We start from the raw sequence: 22030 nt of genomic DNA, 5'->3' as shown, positions 1-22030 counted from the left end.
ATTATCGATTTTTTTATTATTTCCCGATATACCTAAACTTATAGAAGGTGTTAAGTGAGTTCTTAAAATTGTTAAGAAAGAAATTCACTTGATATATTGTGCATAAAAACCGTGTCCGTTTCAAAATCCTCTATTTATGTCTGAAACTTTGTGCTACTGTGATCAATTTTATGAGAAAAATTCGACTTTGACTATGAGCACAAACTATTAACCATAAACAGCATGGCATTTTGTATATTTATAACGTTGCTTCTTATTGTTTTATTACTGCACCCAATATGCAAATGCATTCAAAAAACGTAAAATAAATTGAGAATAATTCTTACATTCAATTTGTAATACTATCAGGTCCACTGAAAACGTAATGAACCATTTATTAACGAACTGGTTGTTCTTATACGTTTATTCCTTATCAATATGCTAGTCACTCAAAAACTTAACTAAAAAAACTAAATTAACATTATATAAGATAAGATAACATCTTCTCAGTACTGACATATCAATGCGAAGCGCAAACATTAACTATATCCAAAAAAACTCATCATCTTTTTTATAACAACAAACTTATAACATTTGGTGAAAACTGTGTGAAAGACGATGTAATATCAAAATGAATCAAATCAGGATGTCCGCAGCATCACCTCGTAAAGCAGCAGTCAAGGAAACAGCTTTTTCTTGTTCTATCCAATGATTGGCTGTCGCAATAGCTTCAAATTGTCTAAGGTATATGAACCAAGAAGGTCTCTAGGTGATTCTTCTTTCACTACCGGGTCTAAGGCTACTGTATTAACTGGTGATAGCACTTTTGTATTGGTTATCATGCTCTCTAACTGTTTGATTTTCTCTTCTACTTTATCGAATGTTTTAGAGACTTCTTTAAACTTCTCACTGTTCTGAATATATACTTCGTCGAATCTTCTAGACATATTTTCGAATTTCTCGTCGTTTTGTCTAGCTGTTTCTTTAATAATTTGAGAAGTTTCATCGAATCTTTCATCATTTTTTTTTAAGTTTCTTCAATCATTTGCGAGACATTTTCAAATGTCTAATTCATCTTTGTTAAAACTGTTTCTTCTGCTGATTGAAACTGGAATGTCTCTGGATCATCTCCATTCTTGTTAAGAACATACTTCAGTTGTTCTTGGAGGATCTTCTTGGACCCGTTGCAGTCTTCATCGCGTTCCTCTAGCTGCCTACGCAACTGTTTTACTAAAATGTGTACTAGCAGCATCTTTGGTCAGGCACACACGTACTTTTAAAATGTTCTTTTTTTTTACAAAGATTACTACCTAGTTACACGGCTGTTCCCGACGAACAATACTTTTTAAAAGTTCAAAAGTCTCTTTTTTTTATTTAGCAATCACTGCTGAATTTATTTCTAAATCTCACACCGGACACCAACTGTAGCGAGATTAAATAAAACGAGCGGTTCGAATTTATATAAATATATTTATTTTTAAGTTTACAGTTCGGTAATACCTAAACTTCAACTAAACTCACTCATAACATCGTTACATATATATACCAAAAAGTATTATTCTCGAATCTTCTGGGGTAGTCTCACCTCTAATTCGTTGTTTGACAAAAGGATTTCTACAGCGCTCGATACATCGCGAAGGTTCTCGATGTCATTTCGAGATTCAACCGTTACATAGGCCTTGTCGAAAGCATGTTCGTAACCAAGGTTAGTAAATATTAAGTAGGTTGTGTCGTAACTATAGACCAATCAAATGCTCGCTTTTTAAAGGCGGGAATACGTCACCCATACGACACTTTTAAAATTGCCATAAGCTTCAATGCTAATAAAAGGTTCAAAAACTTAGGTTTTGCAATATATTTTGGGATTTTCTTGGGTATAGAGATGTTAAGTGGTTCTTATATTAGTAATTATATCAATTTTTAAATCAATAGTCTGATGACAAAAAATAGAATTGATTATATTGATAGTATTGTGTGTTTTAAATGGAGATAACAGTTTATTTCGCACAAAAACCCAAAAAAAACATTAGAAAAAGTTCAAAAGCAAAAATACTAAATATGTAGGAACTTACTTATTATGTTTTTCCTGGAATTTGCAGCATTCTTATCATATCTAGTGGTAGACAAAAAAAAACAAATAGGTAATATAAATAATTTATTATTAGATTAAAATACAAAAAATGATTATTCCTTCAAGCACAAATCTTCAGACTATATATACTTATCTCATCTAAAAAATATATCATTATTATAACGTACAAAACTACATATAATTGTTAGACAAACCTTGATATCACGGCTAAGAAAACCCACTTCACAAGTGTTTATGTACACAAATAACTAAATAATAAGTCTCTATAAATAATATTGTCCTTATACCTATACTTAAAAATAAAAACTAAACAATAACTAAACAAATAAACGAACTAATGATACTATAAGACAGTTTTACATTATGCTATTTTCATGCTAGGCAAGAGCCATGCAAGACAGATCATGGAACTGCGCATGCCCACGGGCTATTTCCATGCAATTCCTGTGCTAGACGAAAAATTAGAACATGTTCTATTTTTCATGCTATTTTCTTGCAATTTATCGTTAAAATTCATGTTGCCAACATAACAATTTATAATAGATTACAGAATAAAACATAACCTTTAACCTTATCTCTATCTTTAGCGTATATCATAAATTGCACTACACACAATGGGAATAAATTGAGATATAGCTGATTCTGATACTCTAAAATTGTACATTAGAGATCGAAACGTTTCACCAGTTGCCAGATACCTTAAAGTTATAATTAATTTTGTCCTTGATGGAATGCACTGGCGAAAATTGGTATCTCTTTTCTGAATTAAGGGATTAATTTTTTCCAGGAGCTTAAGGAAAGTGGACTCGTTCATTCGAAGAAAGTTTTTAAAACTTTGAAGGTCTCTAGCATCCAAGAACTCTTGGGGTAACTTCAAATTTCCCAATCCTGCATTTAACCAAGGTTTGACCCAGCCTTTTTCATAGCACACTACCACCGCCTTTTTTAGGTTTTCTTTTTTTATTATTTTTCATGATTGTTGCTACAACAGCAATATTCAACAATAACAATGTTTTCTTTTCTTTGGTTGACATCCTTCACCCTTTTAATAACCATAAATAGTGTATATTTATTTATTATATTATTTATTTTAGTACTTAATGATATTTATTTAAAATAAAATAACCTCAAATTGATAAATATTTTCTCTGTTAGCAACAATGAAAGTGGGATCTAAAATTGCACAGAAATATTTCTGATGTAAAAAGGTCAAGCTAGGCAAGAGATGTGCCATGCAAGACGGACTTGCATAGCATGAGACTTTCATAGCCTAGATGTAAAGCTGCCTTATAGAGACAACAACAAACGTGAACTTAAACTCAGACGTGCAGACAACTGTCCATCAACTGTCAAATTTGACTTTGTCGTATGAGTGACGTAAGCATTCTGCCTTCCCCTTGCTTCGCCCACATAGTTACGAGACAACCTACTTAACATCTACTAACCTTGGTTCGTAACAATATATAATAACAACTTTAGAAACTATGCCGTCAATTCGTATCGGTACAGGTGAGTTACAGGTAAGATAAACTTACCACTTAAGGGGGGGACCAAACACATTTGGAAGGCATTTATAACTTCGGTAGGTTATAAAAAAATATTAATACCAGGAGCAGGAATAATTTTTTATTTTCGGAAAACGTTTTCCCCATTTTCGACAATTTGGCACAGTACAGCATTTATACACAAAGTTACTGAACGGTATATATATATACATAGGGGAGTAGTACCGATAAAAATTGGAGGTATAGCTTTTAAAGTTGTTATTACATATTAGAGTAATGTTTTATACGTAATTCAAGCTGGGTCATCACATGACCCCCTAAAAATATTATTCGGACTTGTAGTCTTTAAGTTTATTATTTTTTATGAGATATGGTCTATTATCTGCCAGTAGTTTGTCTGTGAGCACAGTGCGGTCCCAATATAGCTCCTAGTTGTCGTTTTTAAGTGTTCTACCAAGAACGTATTGATAATAAGCGCGATGGTCGGTTTGAAGAAGTCGCAGTTTGTTGGCTAATTCCTGGAATTCCTAGAATAATCTTTCCTAGTGAGTCATGGAGTTCTTTATAATCAGTTCCGACAAAGGCCTGGCAGCCCCCTGAAACATGTTAAATCGTTTCTTGGGCTTAACGTCCATATCGGCATTTGTCGTTTTGGACTTTGACAATCAGGTTATTTTTAATTGGAATAACCCGATTCGGAATAGTAATTAGGAAACCGTCTGTCTCTGAAAACACCTTTCCTGATGTCAACCAATGATTCGACGCTGTATTGTCGACATATTCTTGGCTGATCTTATTGAGATGCCGCGCATGTAAATATTTACGCATACAGTAAAGCATTTTTTCTTACTTAGAAAGGTGGTTTATGCACATTTCTTATTCTCTGCGTAAAGTAGGTGTCTCAACCTGCGTCTGAAACTAGGTTCTGAAATTAGCAACCTCTTTATCCACTTGCTCACCTATGTCCATTAATCTTTTTCTCCTAGTTACCGCTGCAGTGTTGTTCTCTCTACTGCATTGCATGGGCGATGTTTTTGTGCCTTTGTGAGAAGTGTTTTTATTTGCGGCTAAATACTTTCTATATCTGCTTTTAACTACTATATCCTACCAAATGAGTAGCTAAGTGCGGAATGGGCGTATATATTTAATGCCCTAAACAAATTTTTACTATTAAGATATGACTGATTTAGCTGTCGTATTCTTAATACGAACTCGGAAGTTTGTTCGGTTTTTATTTGTTTATGGTCAATTTTTAGCGCTTGCTTTACTTCCACATATTTGTACATATCATTTTGACCCATTAATTAATGTTTTGGCCATCTTGCATATCGGAACCTCTGGGCTTTTCTTTGACTTTATTTCGTACACGGCACTTGCCTAGTTCAAAGTGCATACTGATATCATTTGAGAAAGTTTCTACACTTTTTAGCATCTAATCTAGGTGATTTCGAGTGAAAGCCATTCATTTCAAATCATCCATATACAACAGATGATTAAGCTTCGCCTGAACAGTATTGTTATTTTTTATGTTAAAACCTAAGTCAGTGGAGTTCAGTAGCTGAGATTGTCGCTTCATCGTTAAAAAGAAACAAAGTGGACTCAAAGAGTCCCACTGAAAAAGACCTCAGCTAATTGAGATATCTTCAGTTCATTTATTGTTTTTACCAGGTATTTGAAGCTGTATTTTAATGTTCCATTCCATCAGTATATGCTTTAAAAAATCAGTATATCATCGTCGACTTTATATATGTTCAATAGGCTATAAGCCATTCATGTGGCACTGAATTAAAGGCCTTCTTATAGTCAAGTAAATTCTACTGAGGCTCTACGATATTATTTAGAGCATAGTGTTGGTCGATACGCTGGATTGCACAGAATGTGACCAATTTGTACAAAGTTGGAAGAAAAGTAATTGGGTGGTATGGCTGCATCTTCACTATTATTTTGATCCTTCGGTATTAGATAAGTGGTTCCCTGACTAAGAGATGATAATATTATCTGCAGATTAGAAATAACATGATTAATTAACGTTAATAAAACCTCATGAATACTCCAAAACTTCTTTAGCCAGAATTTTTTAACTCCATCTGGTCCAGAAGATTTCCAGATATGAGGCTCTTTGATAATGTTCGAGATTTCTTCAATGGTGAAAGGTTCGTAATAAATATTACTAGAGTGTTGACAGTTGTTCATCGTGTCTTCAATCCATCCAAAATTGATGTGATGAGTAGTGGCGTTGAAAGTTGATTTCCCCAAAACTCATTAATCTCTTCATGGATTGGCTAGGAATTATTTTAATTTTCTACAGTGGAATTCAGTTTCCTATAAAAAGCCTTCTCCGCATGGTTAAAAAGTAAATTGTTGCATTTCAGTTTGTTACTTTATAGCGTCTTAGGTGGCCTGAATAAACGGAAAGTTTTTGTTTTAATATTTCCAGGCAGTATTGGGTTGTGTTGTTTTCTGGATCATGTTGTGAGTATATATATATATATATATATATATATATATATATATATATATATATATATATATATATATATATGTATATATATCGATACCTTTTTGCCACAACATCGTAAGTCTCGTTTAGTAAATTTTACAGTACGGGAGTTTTTTCAATAAACGTGTTTAGGAATGTCCAATTGAAGTGAAAATTGGCATCCGGACATATTATGATGAGTGTTTGAACTAAAGAAATGATTTTTCTTCAAAATAGTTTCAGTTTTTTGTAGTTGGACTTACGTTACTTTGGAAGCATCAAAAATAATTTTGCTACTGTAGTTTTATACAAGTCCAACACTTTAATTTTGGTAAAATTTGGTTATCGTAAGCTCAGCACTTACGATAAAAAGTATGTTTAGACACAGCCCCTTAAAGTAACATAAATAATATATAAAAAAAATACCAAAAATCGTTTATTTAAGGTAATTTATTTGTGAAAAGTAAAAAGTACAATAGGCATTTAACTGAATAACAAATCGCTTTAGTTATAAACTTACAAATAGTCATAATATCTAATGTTATTGCATGTGGTATAATAAATGTGAATCATAGCTAGTCAGCAAAAATCTAATCTTGGGGCCCTTCATCGCTTTCGTCTTCCTCATCGGATTCTGCTAGCTTATCTGGTATAGCTGACGTTTTCATTAGCCTATATTCATTTTGAAACCTGAGAGGAATTATATTGTTGTCGCAGAGATCAATTAAGTCTTTTTTATTTGCAACGGAATTTTTGCAACAGACAATTTTTGAGAATAAAGCCGTTTTAGTTTTTTTCCTTTTAATTCTATCGTGAAATTGATGCAGTTCTGGCCACTATTTAAATAGTCAACCTCTATAATAATATCTGGGTTACCATTCTCAGTTACCTTTCTCTATAATATCAAATTTATTATTTAAGTAGACAAATTGTTGCCGTGTTCTTTATCTTGATAGTGATTTGACTGATGTTATTGTGAACAAAAGTTTTGTTTTAATTAATTAAATTGAAAATTAACAATTATAGTTTTTCTGAAATGACAGAATACCAATTTAAATTTTAATTAAACAAAAACCGAATTTTTTAAGCTGTTAATGCATTTCGACAGATTTGATTTTTCAAAATATGTGGTATTCATTGTTGAAACGATAATATAGAACCTATATACAGGAAGGAGGAGGTCACTTTGAATACTTTTTAAATCAAATTAATATATTTTTTGTTCCTCTGTGAAAGTTAGTAATAAACTTACCTAATGTTTTTAAAAATGTAATATTGCATGTAGGTGAGGTGGCTGTATCTTCTAAATTAATAATTTTACAAACAAATACCAAAAAACAAAAAAGTTGTAAAATAGGTATATCATTCTATTGACGCCCCGTTTTTAATCCAATTTACTACAAAAAAGTTATGAGGGAGGGAAGTTTTGGAGAGCACCAAAAATCTAGAAAAATAGAGAAAAAAAATTGTTTGCTACTTCAGTTTTATTGGCCAGGACTTCTCTCTCCAATGGCGCTACAGCCCAAATCGAACCTTGGCCTCCTCCAAACTATGCCTCCAACCTTGTCGGTCCCGCGCCGATCTTCTCCTGGTTCTCACGTCTAGCAGATTTTGCGCGTCCGCTGCCACTTCATCCTCCCATCTTTTCCGTGGCCTTCCTTTTAGTCTTGCGCCCTGCATTTTACTATCAAGGGCTCTTTTCGGCAATCTTTCTGTCTCCATTCTTACTACATGACCAGCCCAGCGAAGTCTCTGAAGTCTCGTGGCCAGGACTTGCTAACCCATAATATAAATTTTAAACTGATTTGAAAAAGTATTAAAAAAATCTGTTTTATTAACTTTTTCTGGTGCACTTTTGCATGTAGGTAAGTCAGGCCATAACGACTTATTTTTATCCTTAAAAATCATTATATAATGTATGACCAATCTTTTTGTGACACCATCATGACATTTATATATTATATTCAGTATATACTAAGCAATTTTTTTTAAATTGGTTCATTGAGAAAACTGTATGAAATATATTTACAGTAATAGTTTTTCTCCAATGTGCATCAAATGTTTTCTCAAATTACTTGTTTTACTAAATTGTTTACAACAAATTTTACACTTTTAAGATCCTATCGAGCATTTGATCAAATGTATTTAATTAAGTATTTTTAGGTTTTTGTGCAATGTGTACCACCAAATGTTTTTTCAAACCACCTGCGTGATTAAACCGCTTGAAACAAATTTCACACTCGTAAGGTTTTTCTCCAGTATGTATTCTCATATGTTGCTTCAAATTACCTGCTTGAGAAAGCTGCTTGAAACAAATTTCACACTCATAAGATTTTTCTCCAGTGTGTATCATCAAATGTTTTTTTAAAGCCCCTGCGTGATTAAACCGCTTGAAACAAATTTCACACTCGTAAGGTTTTTCTCCAGTGTGTATTCTCATATGTTGCTTCAAATGACCTGCTTGAGAAATCTGCTTGAAACAAATTTCACACTCGTAAGGTTTTTCTCCAGTGTGTATCATCAAATGCTTTTTTAAACTAATTGTTTGGGTAAACTGCCTTAAACAAATTTTACACTTGTAAGGTTTTTCTCCAGTATGTATTCTAAAATGTATCTGTAAGTCATATTTCCGGGAAAACTGCTTAAAACAAATTTCACACTGGTAAAGTTTTTCTCCAGTATGTGTTATCATATGTCGCTTCCAATCACCTTTTCGAGAAAACTGCTTGAAACAAATTTCACACTTGTATGGTTTTTCCTTTTTTTCTTTTGGTTTTTTCAATTGCTCTCTAGAATCACCTGTGTGGGCAAGTTGTTCAGTCTTAAGTTTAATATTTGCATTTGGTAGTGTTGTTTCTTTGACGTGTCGACTGTTATTTTTTTCTTTTTCTTTATGGGATGAATGTTCAGTTAATATTTCCACAATTTTCATGTCCTCATGGAAACAACCTAAAAAACAAATCAATAATTATAAAAATTTTATTATAACAAAATATGAAATAATAAACTATAGATAGAACAAGAAGAGGAATGCAAAGGTACATAAAGTTTCTCAAGACTCCAGACTCTCTGCAAAAATGACAGTGCCATCAGTGTGTCTTTATGTTGTTCTCAATTTGTGAAGCTGTTCGATAGCATTTGATTGCATCTCGTTCGAATGCATTTCAACACATATTTGATTTTTCAAAGTATGTGGTATTCATTGTTGAAACGATATAGAGCTTATATACAGGAAGAAGGAGGTCACTTTGAATACTCTTTAAATCAAATTAATATATTTTTTGTGCCTCTTTGAAAGTTAGTAATAAACTTAATGTTTTTAAAAATGTAATATTGCACGTAGGTGAGGTGGCTGTATCTTCTAAATTATTAATTTTACAAACAAATACCAAAAAACAAAAAAGTTGTAAAGTAGGTATATCATTTAGTTGACGCCCTGTTTAATATTATACTACAAAAAAGTTGGAGGGAAGGGAGGGTTTGGAGACCCCTAAAATCTAGAAAAATGGAGAAAAAAATTGATTGGTACTTCAGTTTTATTGGCAATGGCATGCTAACCCATAATATAGATTTTCATAAAAAAATTTTAAACCGATTTGAAAAAATATTAAAAAATTCGGTTTTATTTTGTGACTTTTTCTGGTGCACTTTTGCATATAGGTAAGTTAGGACAAAACGACTTATTTTTAACCCTAAAAATCATGGTATAATTTATGACTAATCTTTTTGTGACAGCGTGTATATATATTCAGTATATACTAAGCAATATCTTTTCAAATAGCTTCGTTGAGAAAACCGTATGAAACATATTTACACTAATAGTTTTTCTCCAGATTGCATCAAGTGTTTTTTCAAATTACTTATTTTACTCATACTTTTAAGATCCTATCGAGCATTTGATCAAATGTATTTATTTTTACAGTACCTTTAATTATTGGTAGGTTGTTCTCTATTGTGTATCATCAAATGTTTTTTTAAAGTCCCTGCATGGTTAAACTGCTTGCAACAAATTTCACACTCGTAAGGTTTTTCTCCAGTATGTATTCTCATATGTAGCTTCAAAACATTTGTTCGAGAAAATTGCTTGAAACAAATTTCACACTCGTAAGGTTTTTCTCCAGTATGTATTCTCATATGTTGCTTCAAATCACCTGCTCGAGTAAATTGCTTGAAACAAATGTTACACTTGTAGGGTTTTTCTCCAGTGTGTATCATCAAATGTTTTTTTAAATCCCCTGCGTGATTAAACCGCTTGAAACAAATTTCACACTCGTAAGGTTTTTCTCCAGTGTGTATTCTCATATGTTGCTTCAAATGACCTGCTTGAGAAATCTGCTTGAAACAAATTTCACACTCGTAAGGTTTTTCTCCAGTGTGTATCATCAAATGCTTTTTTAAACTAATTGTTTGGGTAAACTGCCTTAAACAAATTTTACACTTGTAAGGTTTTTCTCCAGTATGTATTCTAAAATGTATCTGTAAGTCATATTTCCGGGAAAACTGCTTAAAACAAATTTCACACTGGTAAAGTTTTTCTCCAGTATGTGTTATCATATGTCGCTTCCAAACACCTTTTCGAGAAAACTGCTTGAAACAAATTTCACACTTGTATGGTTTTTCCTTTTTTTCTTTTGGTTTTTTCAATTGCTCTCTAGAATCACCTGTGTGGGCAAGTTGTTCAGTCTTAAGTTTAATATTTGCATTTGGTAGTGTTGTTTCTTTGACGTGTCGACTGTTATTTTTTTCTTTTTCTTTATGGGATGAATGTTCAGTTAATATTTCCACAATTTTCATGTCCTCATGGAAACAACCTAAAAGACAAATCAATAATTATAAAAATTGTATTATATCAAAATATGAAATAATAAACTATAGATAGAACAAGAAGAGGAATGCAAAGGTACATAAAGTTTCTCAAGACTCCAGACTCTCTGCAAAAATGACAGTGCCATCAGTGTGTCTTTATGTTGTTTCAGTTGTTCTCAATTTATAAGTATTCCGTCATTTATATCAATTATCGCTAGGTCCATAATATATATTGAATAATAATGGAGACAGTAAATATCTCCCTGTCGTACACCTCTTTTTACCTTTATGTCGTCTTTTAAATCATCCCTAAAAGAGCTGCATTTTATTCGTAATATATATTGTTTATTATACGGCAGTGTCTGCTGTCTAGACCAGGTGAATTTAATATTTTTAGCAGGTTTTTTTCATCATTTCATTTCTACCGAACGCTCTCTTATAATCAGTGTGACAATTTATTTTTTAGAGAATCTACCAACAACCAGGTCGAAAATCTACTAAAAACTAACAAACGATACTACGCATGAGCCATGCAAAAAAAATTTTTTTTCTCTTCTTTGCTGTCACCCACTATGTAGCTTCTTAAAATTAAAAGAAAATTAAACTGTCCTTTTTCTATGTTCCTGAAGATGCTCTGAGAGCAAAAGTAGTTGGGCAAGATCTAATAAAAATCTGTGCTCGATATCTGCATTTTATTTGATTACTTAAAGTATATTATTTATTTCAGCATTCAACCTTATATCACTTTAATTCCTAGATATTTTTGTCATTTTAATGTAAGATATTAATATTAAAAAATAATAATAACTTTATTCAACATTCTAAATGTGGTAAATAACATTTTCATTGTTAAAATGTCTTTAATTTATCAAAAAACACAGTAAACTAGTAACTATATTGGGTTAAATTCAGGTTTATCAGCTCTCAGTTTAACACCATATAAGTATATTCTTATTATACATATATTTTTTTTATTATTCGTGATCATCATTTGAATTATCTTCATTGTCATTGATATTTTCATCAGATAATTCTAAATTACTCTCTTGATTGGAATCATAAGCTCATTCAAAAAAACATAATCTAGATTACTAGCTTCACTAACAGTCTCATACAATTTCATAACAGTTTCTTCAAAACCTTTATGCAAAACTGATATTTTTTTTTCAAGGAACTAGCCAGAGCTCACAATAACTACTTAGTAGTATGAACATACAGGTGTAATCTCACAAACTACTATCCCTTTTTTATCCCATATTTCAGGCATGAGTTCTCATACTGATTCGAAAGTCATTGGAAAGGTAACTGACCAGTTGGTTTAGGATTAGCAGATGTTGCTAACTTGTACTGAAAATCAGAGATAATAAGAAATGTATATTGAAGGTCATCTTACAGATGAGACCTTTCCGGTTAAGGGTTAAAGTTAAAGTAAAGGAAACCAGAACTGACTTCAACCACTTTAGAACAGAAATTTTCAATTTTAACAATTCACCTCCTACCACTAAGAAAATTAAATCTACAGTTAATTAATACATTCAAAAAGCATTTATTATGAAGCTTTTCTGTTAACAGCTAATGATTCAATTTGTCTATTTACAAGTCAATCCAAATTAACTGAAAATAAGTAATCATTTAAAACCAGATAATTACGATTCTTAAAATCAAAATAATATTTCCATAATTTAAGAGAATTTCGGCTATTATCACCCCAATTTCCAAAGATCTAAGTGCATCCAAAGATCTAGTACACTAATCAGAATTTGTAAAAAACCAAGTCCAAAAACACATTTCCACTGTTTCCACTTATGTTAGATGTAATGCTGGTTAATTAGATGAACAAGTCACTTCCAAAACATTATCAGCATATAACAATGAACCCCAGGCAAATTAAAATCATCCAGAATATAAAGCTTACTGTTGGGATGAGCTGAGAATATTTCTTCCAGCCCTACACATACACACCATCAGTATAATAAATTTTCAACTTTCAACTCAACCAAACTAGGTGGTACCATGGTATGGTATGTAAAATACTATATACTACCATGATACAATGAATACACAAGGTATGATATTGCGCATGACATTTGACAGATGGCCCAGGAGTGTGACGTAGTTAAGATCGCCTGAACCACCTCGAACCCATTATTACAGCTTAACGTACACATTTATTTGGAAATTATGGTTAAAAAGTGATCTAATTTTTTTTTAAATGTTTTGTTTTGGTTATAATTGAATAAAAAATATATTTTCAGTAGCGTAAAACCTTTACTTCTCCTAGAGATTCAGGCAAAATATTTATTTTTGTTTTCATACATATACTAATAATATAAGTACTCTTTTTGTATGCAAATCCCTTGAAATTTAAAAATTTTCTGCAGAGGAAATACTGTGAATAGGTAAATAGTAGTAGATTTGCTTATTCTGATTCACTGTTACTCACTTCCAAGCAGTTTTACTGAAATAAAAACAAAATAGAGTACAATAGAGAAAAATCTGTTTTAGAATTCAATATGGTATTTTAGATGAGTTATAATGAAATTTAGTAAAATAAAAAATATACGCATTACTATAACCTACCGATTATTATATGCAAAATTTACTTATCAAACAATATAATAATATGAAAATAAGACACGAATTAGTTCAAACGCAAAACACAATAAATATCGACTTCAGACGACTTTACACCGGCAAGACAGAAAGCTTGTATAAAAACAAAAGTTCAACAATAATATCGGTTATCAATGGGGACTATTGCAAATTGCAAGTTATGAGATAATAAATATATTTTAAAGTATCTCAATACTGACTGAGTCATCTATTTTATAATAGAAAAATAATTTAGATATATGCTTATATATGTGTCTTTATACAAATGGTGTTTAGTTACTATTTATTTATACTGTATAGTATTTTTTTGTAAAACTGAAAGTTTTTATTTGCCATTGTATATCTGGTTTTGTACCTTTTTCAAAGTACGCTGTGCAATTGCTTGTTGCAATAGTGACAATGAAGATAAAATCTTTAGGTTTCATACATTTCCTAAAGATAGCGTGACCAGAAAACTGTGGATTATATCTTGTTGTAGATAGGATAATTTTAATTGTAATACTGCAAGAATTTGTTATACACATTTTAAAACTGAAGATTACCAAAGAAATCTACAACAGGAACTTTTAAATTACGTTTCTAAAAAGGGTCTAAAACTCAAACCTGAGGCAGTACCTAGTCTTTATTTGCCTAAATCAACATCGGCTACCCTTTTAACCAACCAAAAGAAACGCGTACAAGGAGGCGAACACAGAGAGTCCAAAAAGTATGTTGAGCAGCTTCTTACTACTTCTAGGTCAACGACGTAATTTTAAATCTTTATTTTTATTAATTATTAGTCATGAAACCTTAAATGGTTTTTTCACATCGATTTGTTAAGTAAGAAATTAGCCTCAGCCTGCTATGCAATTTGCAATAAGAACTGTTTCGGAGGAAATCAATTTAGCATCTTCCAAAATAACATATTTTTCTTTGTTAAATCATGTTATCATTATTAAAATATACAATGTTATCATTATTATAAACAATACCAAGATAATTTTATGTGTGAATATTACAAAAATGTCATTTTAAATGTTGTGCAATATTGTGTGCCCTCACTACACTCATATTCGATGGCCAGTTAGCTCATTCGATATAAATAAATTTGACTTTGTCATTATTTATTTTGATTTTGTGTTTAGTTCAGTAGGTATATATACGTACAAATTTTGTGTACCTCCATTACCACTTTTCTGTATCTTTTTAAACATCTGAAATATCGAACTCTGGAGTATAAGTTAATTAACCTGTACCTACGTGTAATAAAAGATAATTAAAACTTGTCTTATAAAGGATATCTATGTTTTATAAATGATAAATATTATAATAACATAATTTTATCATCTCTTTATAATTACTATAATTAAATTAGCCAAATTATATAAAAAAAACTTAAAATTAAAAGTCTTTCCTATCCAACTACATTCAAATGTTGCGGGAATAAGCGATCTTGACTACGTCATGTGCGAAAGCGAACCGATTTTGGAACATTATGTATTATACCTTGTGTATTCATTGTACCATGATATACTACCAACTACGTCAATTGGTTGAAACATGCCCGCGTGCCGCAAAGAACCAATAGAAAAGTCCTAGGTGCCAAATACATATACGGAATGTTTAGATGCGCACCATAGCTACAAATGGTGCAATGCATGACACATGACACTCGAGACTCATGACAGAATGAAATATTGGTGTTTGGGCAGTGTTGAAATCTACATTAAAAATGAAACATATATGCGATCAACAGCAATAAGACATAAAAATTAATAGTTTAGAATCATCAAACAAAAAAGTACATATAGTTTTAAAGTAGCAAATAGTAAAATTTTGGTATAAATATTAAAGATAAAAAGACATCTGTTGCAACCTGGCAACTGGTGGTTTGAGCGTTGAGGATAGATAATATTAATTTAAAAAATACCAAAGCAAGTCTAGTTATTAAAAAAATTGCCATAATTAGCAAATCAATCTTTTTAATTGATTGTTATGCTGATAAATCATTTAAAGACAGTAAAACCATATAAATAAATAGATAAATCTCACATAAAGAAATAGTTATAAATTCTCTAAAGCCTTTATTTCTTTATTAAATAAACAATATTTGCAAAGTTTGGCAGTGTTGCCAAACCACCAGAATAGTTAGTAAGTAAAGAATTTTTAAAATGTCAACTATTTGTCAAACTGTTATATTAACAGTACTTAAATACACTTAGTTTTAAGACTGCTGCAAAACACTAAAATACATAAGAAAACATTTTAACACAAAATTATATATATGTACTAAATTTTAAACTTACCTCTTTTAGAGCACTAATAGTTTTGACTATTAATGCTCTAAAAGAGTAAGTTTAAAATTTATAATATCTAATTTTGTACTAAAACGTTTTCTTATGTATTTTAGTGTGTTGCCGTAGTCTTAAAACTAAGTGTATTTACTGTTAATATAACAGTTTGACAAATAGTTGACATTTGAAAAATTCCTCACTAACTATTCTGATGTTTTGGCAACGCTGTGGGGTTCTGACGTAAATATTGAATGACATGTAATCATTTTTATATGAAAAATTCTATATATTCAGTATATACTAAGCAATATCTTTTCAAATAGCTTCGTTGAGAAAACCATATGAAACATATTACACTAATACAGTTTTTCTCCATTGTGCACCAAATGTTTTCTCAAATTACTTGTTTTATTAAACTGTTTACAACAAATTGTCCACTTTTAAGACCCTATAGAGCGTTTGGTCAAATGTATTTATTTTTAAAGTACCTTTAATTAAGTATTTTTAAGTTTTTGTGCAGTGTGTAGCACCAAATGTTTTTTCAAACCACTTGCGTGGTTAAACCGCTTGAAACAAATTTCACACTCGTAAGGTTTTTCTCCAGTATGTATTCTCATATGTTGCTTCAAATCACCTGCTTGAGAAAACTGCTTGAAACAAATTTCACACTCGTAAGGTTTTTCTCCAGTGTGTATCATCAAATGTTTTTTTAAACTAATTGTTTGGGTAAACTGCCTTAAACAAATTTCACACTTATAAGGTTTTTCTCCAGTATGAATTCTAAAATGTATCTTTAATTCAAATTTCCGAGAAAACTGCTTAAAACAAATTTCACACTGGTAAGGTTTTTCTCGAGTATGTATTATCATATGTTGCTTCAAATCACCTGCTCGAGAAAATTGCTTGAAACAAATTTCACACTCATAAGGTTTTTGTCCAGTGTGTATCATTAAATGTTTTTTTAAACTATTAGTTTGGGTAAACTGCTTGGAACAAATTTCACACTTATAAGGTTTTTCATCAGCATGCAATGTAAGATGGGTATTTAAATTTATTTTCTGAGAAAACTGCTTGAAACAAATTTCACACTCATAAGGCTTTTCTCCAGTATGTATTCTCATATGTTGCTTCAAATAACATGCTCGAGACAACTGCTTGAAACAAATTTCACACTTGTAAGGTTTTTCTCCAGTGTGTATCACCAAATGTTGTTTCCAGTGACCTACATGGTTAAACAGTTTGCCACAAATTTCACACTTGTATGGTTTTTCTTTTTTTTCTTTTGGTTTTTTCAATTGCTCTCTAGAATCACCTGTGTGAGCAAGTTCTTCAGTCTTAAATTTAATATTTGCATTTGGTAGTGTTGTATCTTTGATGTGTCGACTGTTATTTTTTTCTTTGTGGGAATAATGTTCAGTTAATGTTTCCACAATTTTCATGTCCTCATGCAAACAACCTAAAAGACAAATCAATAATTATAAGAAAAATTTTATAGCAAAAAAATAATTAATAAACTATAGATAGAACAAGAAGAGGAATGCACTCCAGACTCTCTGCAAAGATGACAGTGCCATAAGTATGTCTTTATGTTGTTCAGTCATTCTCAATTTATAAATATTCCGTCATTTATATCAGTTATCGTTAGGTCCATAATATATATTGAATAATAATGGGGACAGTATACATCCCTGTCACACACCTCTTTTTATCTTTATGTTGTGTTAAATCATCCCCAACTCTAAGAGCTGCATTTTATTTGTAATAGATATTGTTTATTATATGGCAGTGTCTGCTGTCTAGACGAGGTGAATTTAATATTTTCAGCAGGTCTTTTCATCATTTCATTTCTACCGAACGCTCTCTTATAATCAGTGTGACAATATATTTTTTAGAGAATCTACCAAGAACCAGGTCAAAAATCTACTAAAAACTAACAAATGATACTAGACATGAGTCATGCCAAAAATTTTTTTTCCCTTCCCTGTTGTCACACACTATGTAGCTTCTTAAAACTAAAAAAAAAATTAAACAGTTTGTTCTTTTTCTATGTCCCTGAAGATGCTCTGAGAGCAAAAATACTTGGGCAAGATTTAATAAAAATCTGTGCTTGATATCTGCCTTTTATTTGATTAAAGTATATTATTTATTTGAACATTCAATATCACTTTGATTCCTAGATATTTTTGTCATTTTAATGTAAGATATTAATATTAAGAAATAATAACTTTATTCAACATTCTAAATGTGGTAAATAACATTTTCATTGTTAAAATGTCTTTAATTTATCAAAAAATACAGTAAACTAGTAACTATATTGGGTTTAACTCAGGTTTACCAGCCCTCAATTTAACACCATCTAAGTATATTCTTTTATACAGATATTTTTTTTATCTTTTTATTATTTGTGGTCACCATTTGAATTACAGTCTGTCCCAAACCCTTCTTTCAGTGCGTCACTAATTTTGACGTCATATAGGATTTTAAGAATGTCGAGAATTATTGCATGACATTTTAGTTAAATCTGACAGTTGAAGGATCGTAATCGGCTAAATGTGAAAAGGTTATTTTTTGAAAATGTGGAGTAAAAACTTTAAGAATTTAAATTTTTTTTTAATTTACATATTAGAGGTCCCGTCCTGTATAAAAATTTTTATTGTGCATTATATTGGAACAACAGTTTGTCATAATTCTTATTCTATACACTCCAAGGAAAGTGCTTGATTAGCTAAGATTTATTTATGTATTTATTATTATTTATTACAAACACTATGGCTAAAATGTATAGTATTTAAACTACTAATATGAATATTTTTTAGAATAATTTAAAACTTACTTCACGAACTGCAGAAACTGGTAATAAAGTTGTCCCAGCCTCCTTTTCTAATTGAAAATAATTTAATAATTTTAATATTAGTCTTTGTTCATTTTCGGTATATCTCGGCATATTTAAAATATTTTTATGATAATAAATACAAAATTCAATTTTCACTGTAAAATGTCTAAAAATACTATCCTGGAATGACTTTTCATTATCATTTTATCAGTTGACATTGTCAAAGTACTGTCACTATCGAGATCATCTGCGTCAAATTATATTTCTCCGCATCATTGATTGGATATCTATTTAGCGTATTCTAAACTCCGACCAATTATATATCCGTAAGTAGAATTTGCTTTAATATGCAAATACCCGTGAACGAAATATAATTTTTTAAGTTCTATGTATAATAATCACAGACTCACGTTTTTTTCTGTCACTTCTAGCTTAATGCGTTAGAGAGAATTCGATAAACTGTGACGCACTGAAAGAAGGGTTTGGGATGAACTGTATCTTCATTGTCATTGATATTTTCATCAGATAATTCTAAATTATTCTCTCGATTGGAATCAATATGCTCCTTAAATGAAACATTAACTTGTACTGAGAGATATTAAGAAATGTATGTTGAAGGTTATCTTCCTTTTTGGTTAAAGTATACAGCCTAATGTTATTTAAGATATGACTGGAAAAAGATTGTATTGTGGGGTCCAGATAACTTATCCATGCAACAGCTGTGATCTACTAAGTCCCACATGCAGCATTCTCACTGAATTATCTCATAGCACATTGCAATCCATTAAAGTAAAACCCAACATTCTGTCAGTCTTTACAACTAGTTGATCAAAGTTGATTAGAAAAAAAAATAAATCTGAAAATACTTGCCAATACAAGAATTATTAAAATCTTGATGAAGTAACACCATATTAATCTACTCACTATCAAAAACAATTTAAGATCATCAGCAAAACAATAGAAACTTACAATTCTTTAGATGATTTTTAAGATCCTTAACAAAATAAACAAAACAATAAATGAGACAAAACAAAATAATAATAAAATGCAATTTTTATTACAATCAATAAAGGAGACCTAGAGTTGAGGAACACCAGAACTGACTTCAAACACTTTAGAACAGAAATTTCCAATTTTAATCATTTACCTCCTACCACTAAGAAAATTAAATGAACAGTTAATAAATCTATTCAAAAAGCATTTATTGTGAAGCTTTTCTGTTAACAGCAAATGATTCAATCTGTCTATTTACAAGTCCATCCAAATTAACTGAAAATAAGTAATCATTTAACCCCAGATAATTACCATTCTAAAAATCCAAATATTTCCATAATTTAAGCTATTGTAACCCCAACTTCTAAAGATCCCACATTACCACTGTTTGGAACCTCAACTTTTTGGTACATCTTATAAAAACATAAGTTTATGTTAAAATTTGGGATGATCTGAGAATATTTCTTCCAGCCCTACACAACACATGCACACCATGAGTTTCAACTTTCAACTCAACCAAACTAGGTGATATGGTATGTAAAATACTATATACTACCAACAGCAAATTATAAATCCCCCAATGGGCTGCAGTATGACAAAAAATTATTTGTCCCTATTATCAAAAAGGCAAAGTTAAACAATGCTTTCCACATAATACTAATATCTTATCAAACAAAAAAATCTATGAAGACTACCTGTATATAACGGCAGAGAAGAAAAATCAGTCGTTTAATGTGTTTTATCTTTCCATTGGGGTTAAAAAGTTATATTACCCTAATATATATTGCTTACTTGTTTCATCAGGATTATCTTGACCTGGTTCATGCTTCAAGTCTTCTGTATTTGTTGATGTGGATAACTGACACTCAATATTTTTCTGTTCGTATTCATCATCCTCTTTTTTAATTTCAACTTTAACATCCATATCTAATAATTATTGTTGGACATCTTTAATTGTGGTATATACTCTGATCATTAATAATAACAAAGAAAAGAATATAGACGCATATAGAAGGATGTACAAGGTATGATATTGCGCATGACATTTGACAGCTGGCCCAGGAGTGTGACGTAGTTAAGATCGCCTGAACCACCTCGAACCCATTATTACAGCTTAACGTACACATTAATTTTGAAATTATGGTTAAAAGTGATCTAATTTTTTTTAAATGTTTTGTTTTGGTTATAATTGAATAAAAAATATATTTTCAGTAGCGTAAAACCTTTACTTCTCCTAGATATTCAGGCAAAATATTTATTTTTGTTTTCATACATATACTAATAATATAAGTACTCTTTTTGTATGCAAATCCCTTGAAATTTAAAAATTTTCTGCAGTGGAAATACTGTGAATAGGTAAATAGTAGTAGATTTGCTTATTCTGATTCACTGTCACTCACTTCCAAGCAGTTTTACTGAAATAAAAACAAAATAGAGTACAATAGAGAAAAATCTGTTTTACAATTCAATATGGTATTTTAGATGAGTTATAATGAAATTTAGTAAAATAAAAAATATACACATTACTATAACCTACCGATTATTATATGCAAAATTTACTTATCAAACAATATAATAATATGAAAATAAGACACAAATTAGTTCAAACGCAAAACACAATAAATATCGACTTCAGACGACTTTACACCGGCAAGGCAGAAAGCTTGTATAAAAACAAAAGTTCAACAATAATATCGGTTATCAATGGTGACTATTGCAAATTGCAAGTTATGAGATAATAAATATATTTTAAAGTATCTCAATACTGACTGAGTCATCTATTTTATAATAGAAAAATAATTTAGATATATGCTTATATATGTGTCTTTATACAAATGGTGTTTAGTTACTATTTATTTATACTGTATAGTATTTTTTTGTAAAACTGAAAGTTTTTATTTGCCATTGTATATCTGGTTTTGTACCTTTTTCAAAGTACGCTGTGCAATTGCTTGTTGCAATAGTGACAATGAAGATAAAATCTTTAGGTTTCATACATTTCCTAAAGATAGCGTGACCAGAAAACTGTGGATTATATCTTGTTGTAGATAGGATAATTTTACTTGTAATACTGCAAGAATTTGTTATACACATTTTAAAACTAAAGATTACTAAAGAAATCTACAACAGGAACTTTTAAATTACGTTTCTAAAAAGGGTCTAAAACTCAAACCTGAGGCAGTACCTAGTCTTTATTTGTCTAAATCAACATCGGCTACCCTTTTAACCAACCAAAAGAAACTCGTACAAGGAGGCGAACACAGAGAGTCCAAAAAATATGTTGAGCAGCTTCTTACTACTTCTAGGTCAACGACGTAAGTCTAAATCTTTATTTTTATTAATTATTAGTCATGAAACCTTAATGGTTTTTTCATATCGATTTGTTAAGTAAGAAATTAGCCTCAGCCTGCTATGCAATTTGCAATAAGAACTGTTTCGGAGGAAATCAATTTAGCA

The 22030-nt window shown here is 30.7% G+C and overlaps 1 protein-coding gene across 4 annotated transcripts; it reads right to left on the bottom strand.

Moving 5' to 3' along the window:
* Window positions 1–6487: 6487 nt before the first annotated feature.
* LOC140445081 (uncharacterized) lies at window positions 6488–20606 on the bottom strand. Of its 4 annotated transcripts, XR_011951362.1 has the most exons (4): window positions 20366–20606; window positions 16236–17203; window positions 9981–10866; window positions 8870–9004 (listed from the first exon to the last, which is right to left on the bottom strand). XR_011951362.1 is itself a non-coding variant. In XM_072536884.1 (3 exons), the coding sequence occupies exons 1-3, from the start codon at window positions 20496–20498 to the stop codon at window positions 8205–8207; spliced, it is 1173 nt and encodes a 390-aa protein (XP_072392985.1). In that variant the 5' UTR covers window positions 20499–20606; the 3' UTR covers window positions 6488–8204. The 4 variants fall into 4 exon arrangements, 3 of the variants coding, with proteins under 3 accessions (XP_072392985.1, XP_072392987.1, XP_072392986.1); XM_072536884.1 differs by lacking the exon at window positions 16236–17203 and having other exon boundaries at window positions 6488–9004; window positions 10627–10866; XM_072536886.1 differs by lacking the exon at window positions 16236–17203.
* Between the last annotated feature and the right edge of the window lie 1424 nt (window positions 20607–22030).

The sequence above is a fragment of the Diabrotica undecimpunctata genome, chromosome 7 (genome assembly GCF_040954645.1).
Source record: "Diabrotica undecimpunctata isolate CICGRU chromosome 7, icDiaUnde3, whole genome shotgun sequence".
NCBI classification, from domain to species: Eukaryota; Metazoa; Arthropoda; class Insecta; order Coleoptera; family Chrysomelidae; genus Diabrotica; species Diabrotica undecimpunctata.
Note: the sequence above shows the minus strand (reverse complement) of the source record. Positions and strands in the feature narration are given on the sequence as shown.

Bases quoted from the DNA above. Each gene is read 5' to 3' on its own strand.
- LOC140445081 (XM_072536884.1), bottom strand. From the start codon at position 20,498: ATGGATGTTAAAGTTGAAATTAAAAAAGAGGATGATGAATACGAACAG. The intron at 10,867-20,365 runs GTAAGCAATATA...TTTGTCTTTTAG, and splicing joins AGATAATCCTGATGAAACAA to GTTGTTTCCATGAGGACATG. The intron at 9,005-10,626 runs GTGTTTGGAAGC...TTTGTTTTTTAG, and splicing joins CAAGCAGTTTTCTCGAAAAG to GTTGTTTCCATGAGGACATG.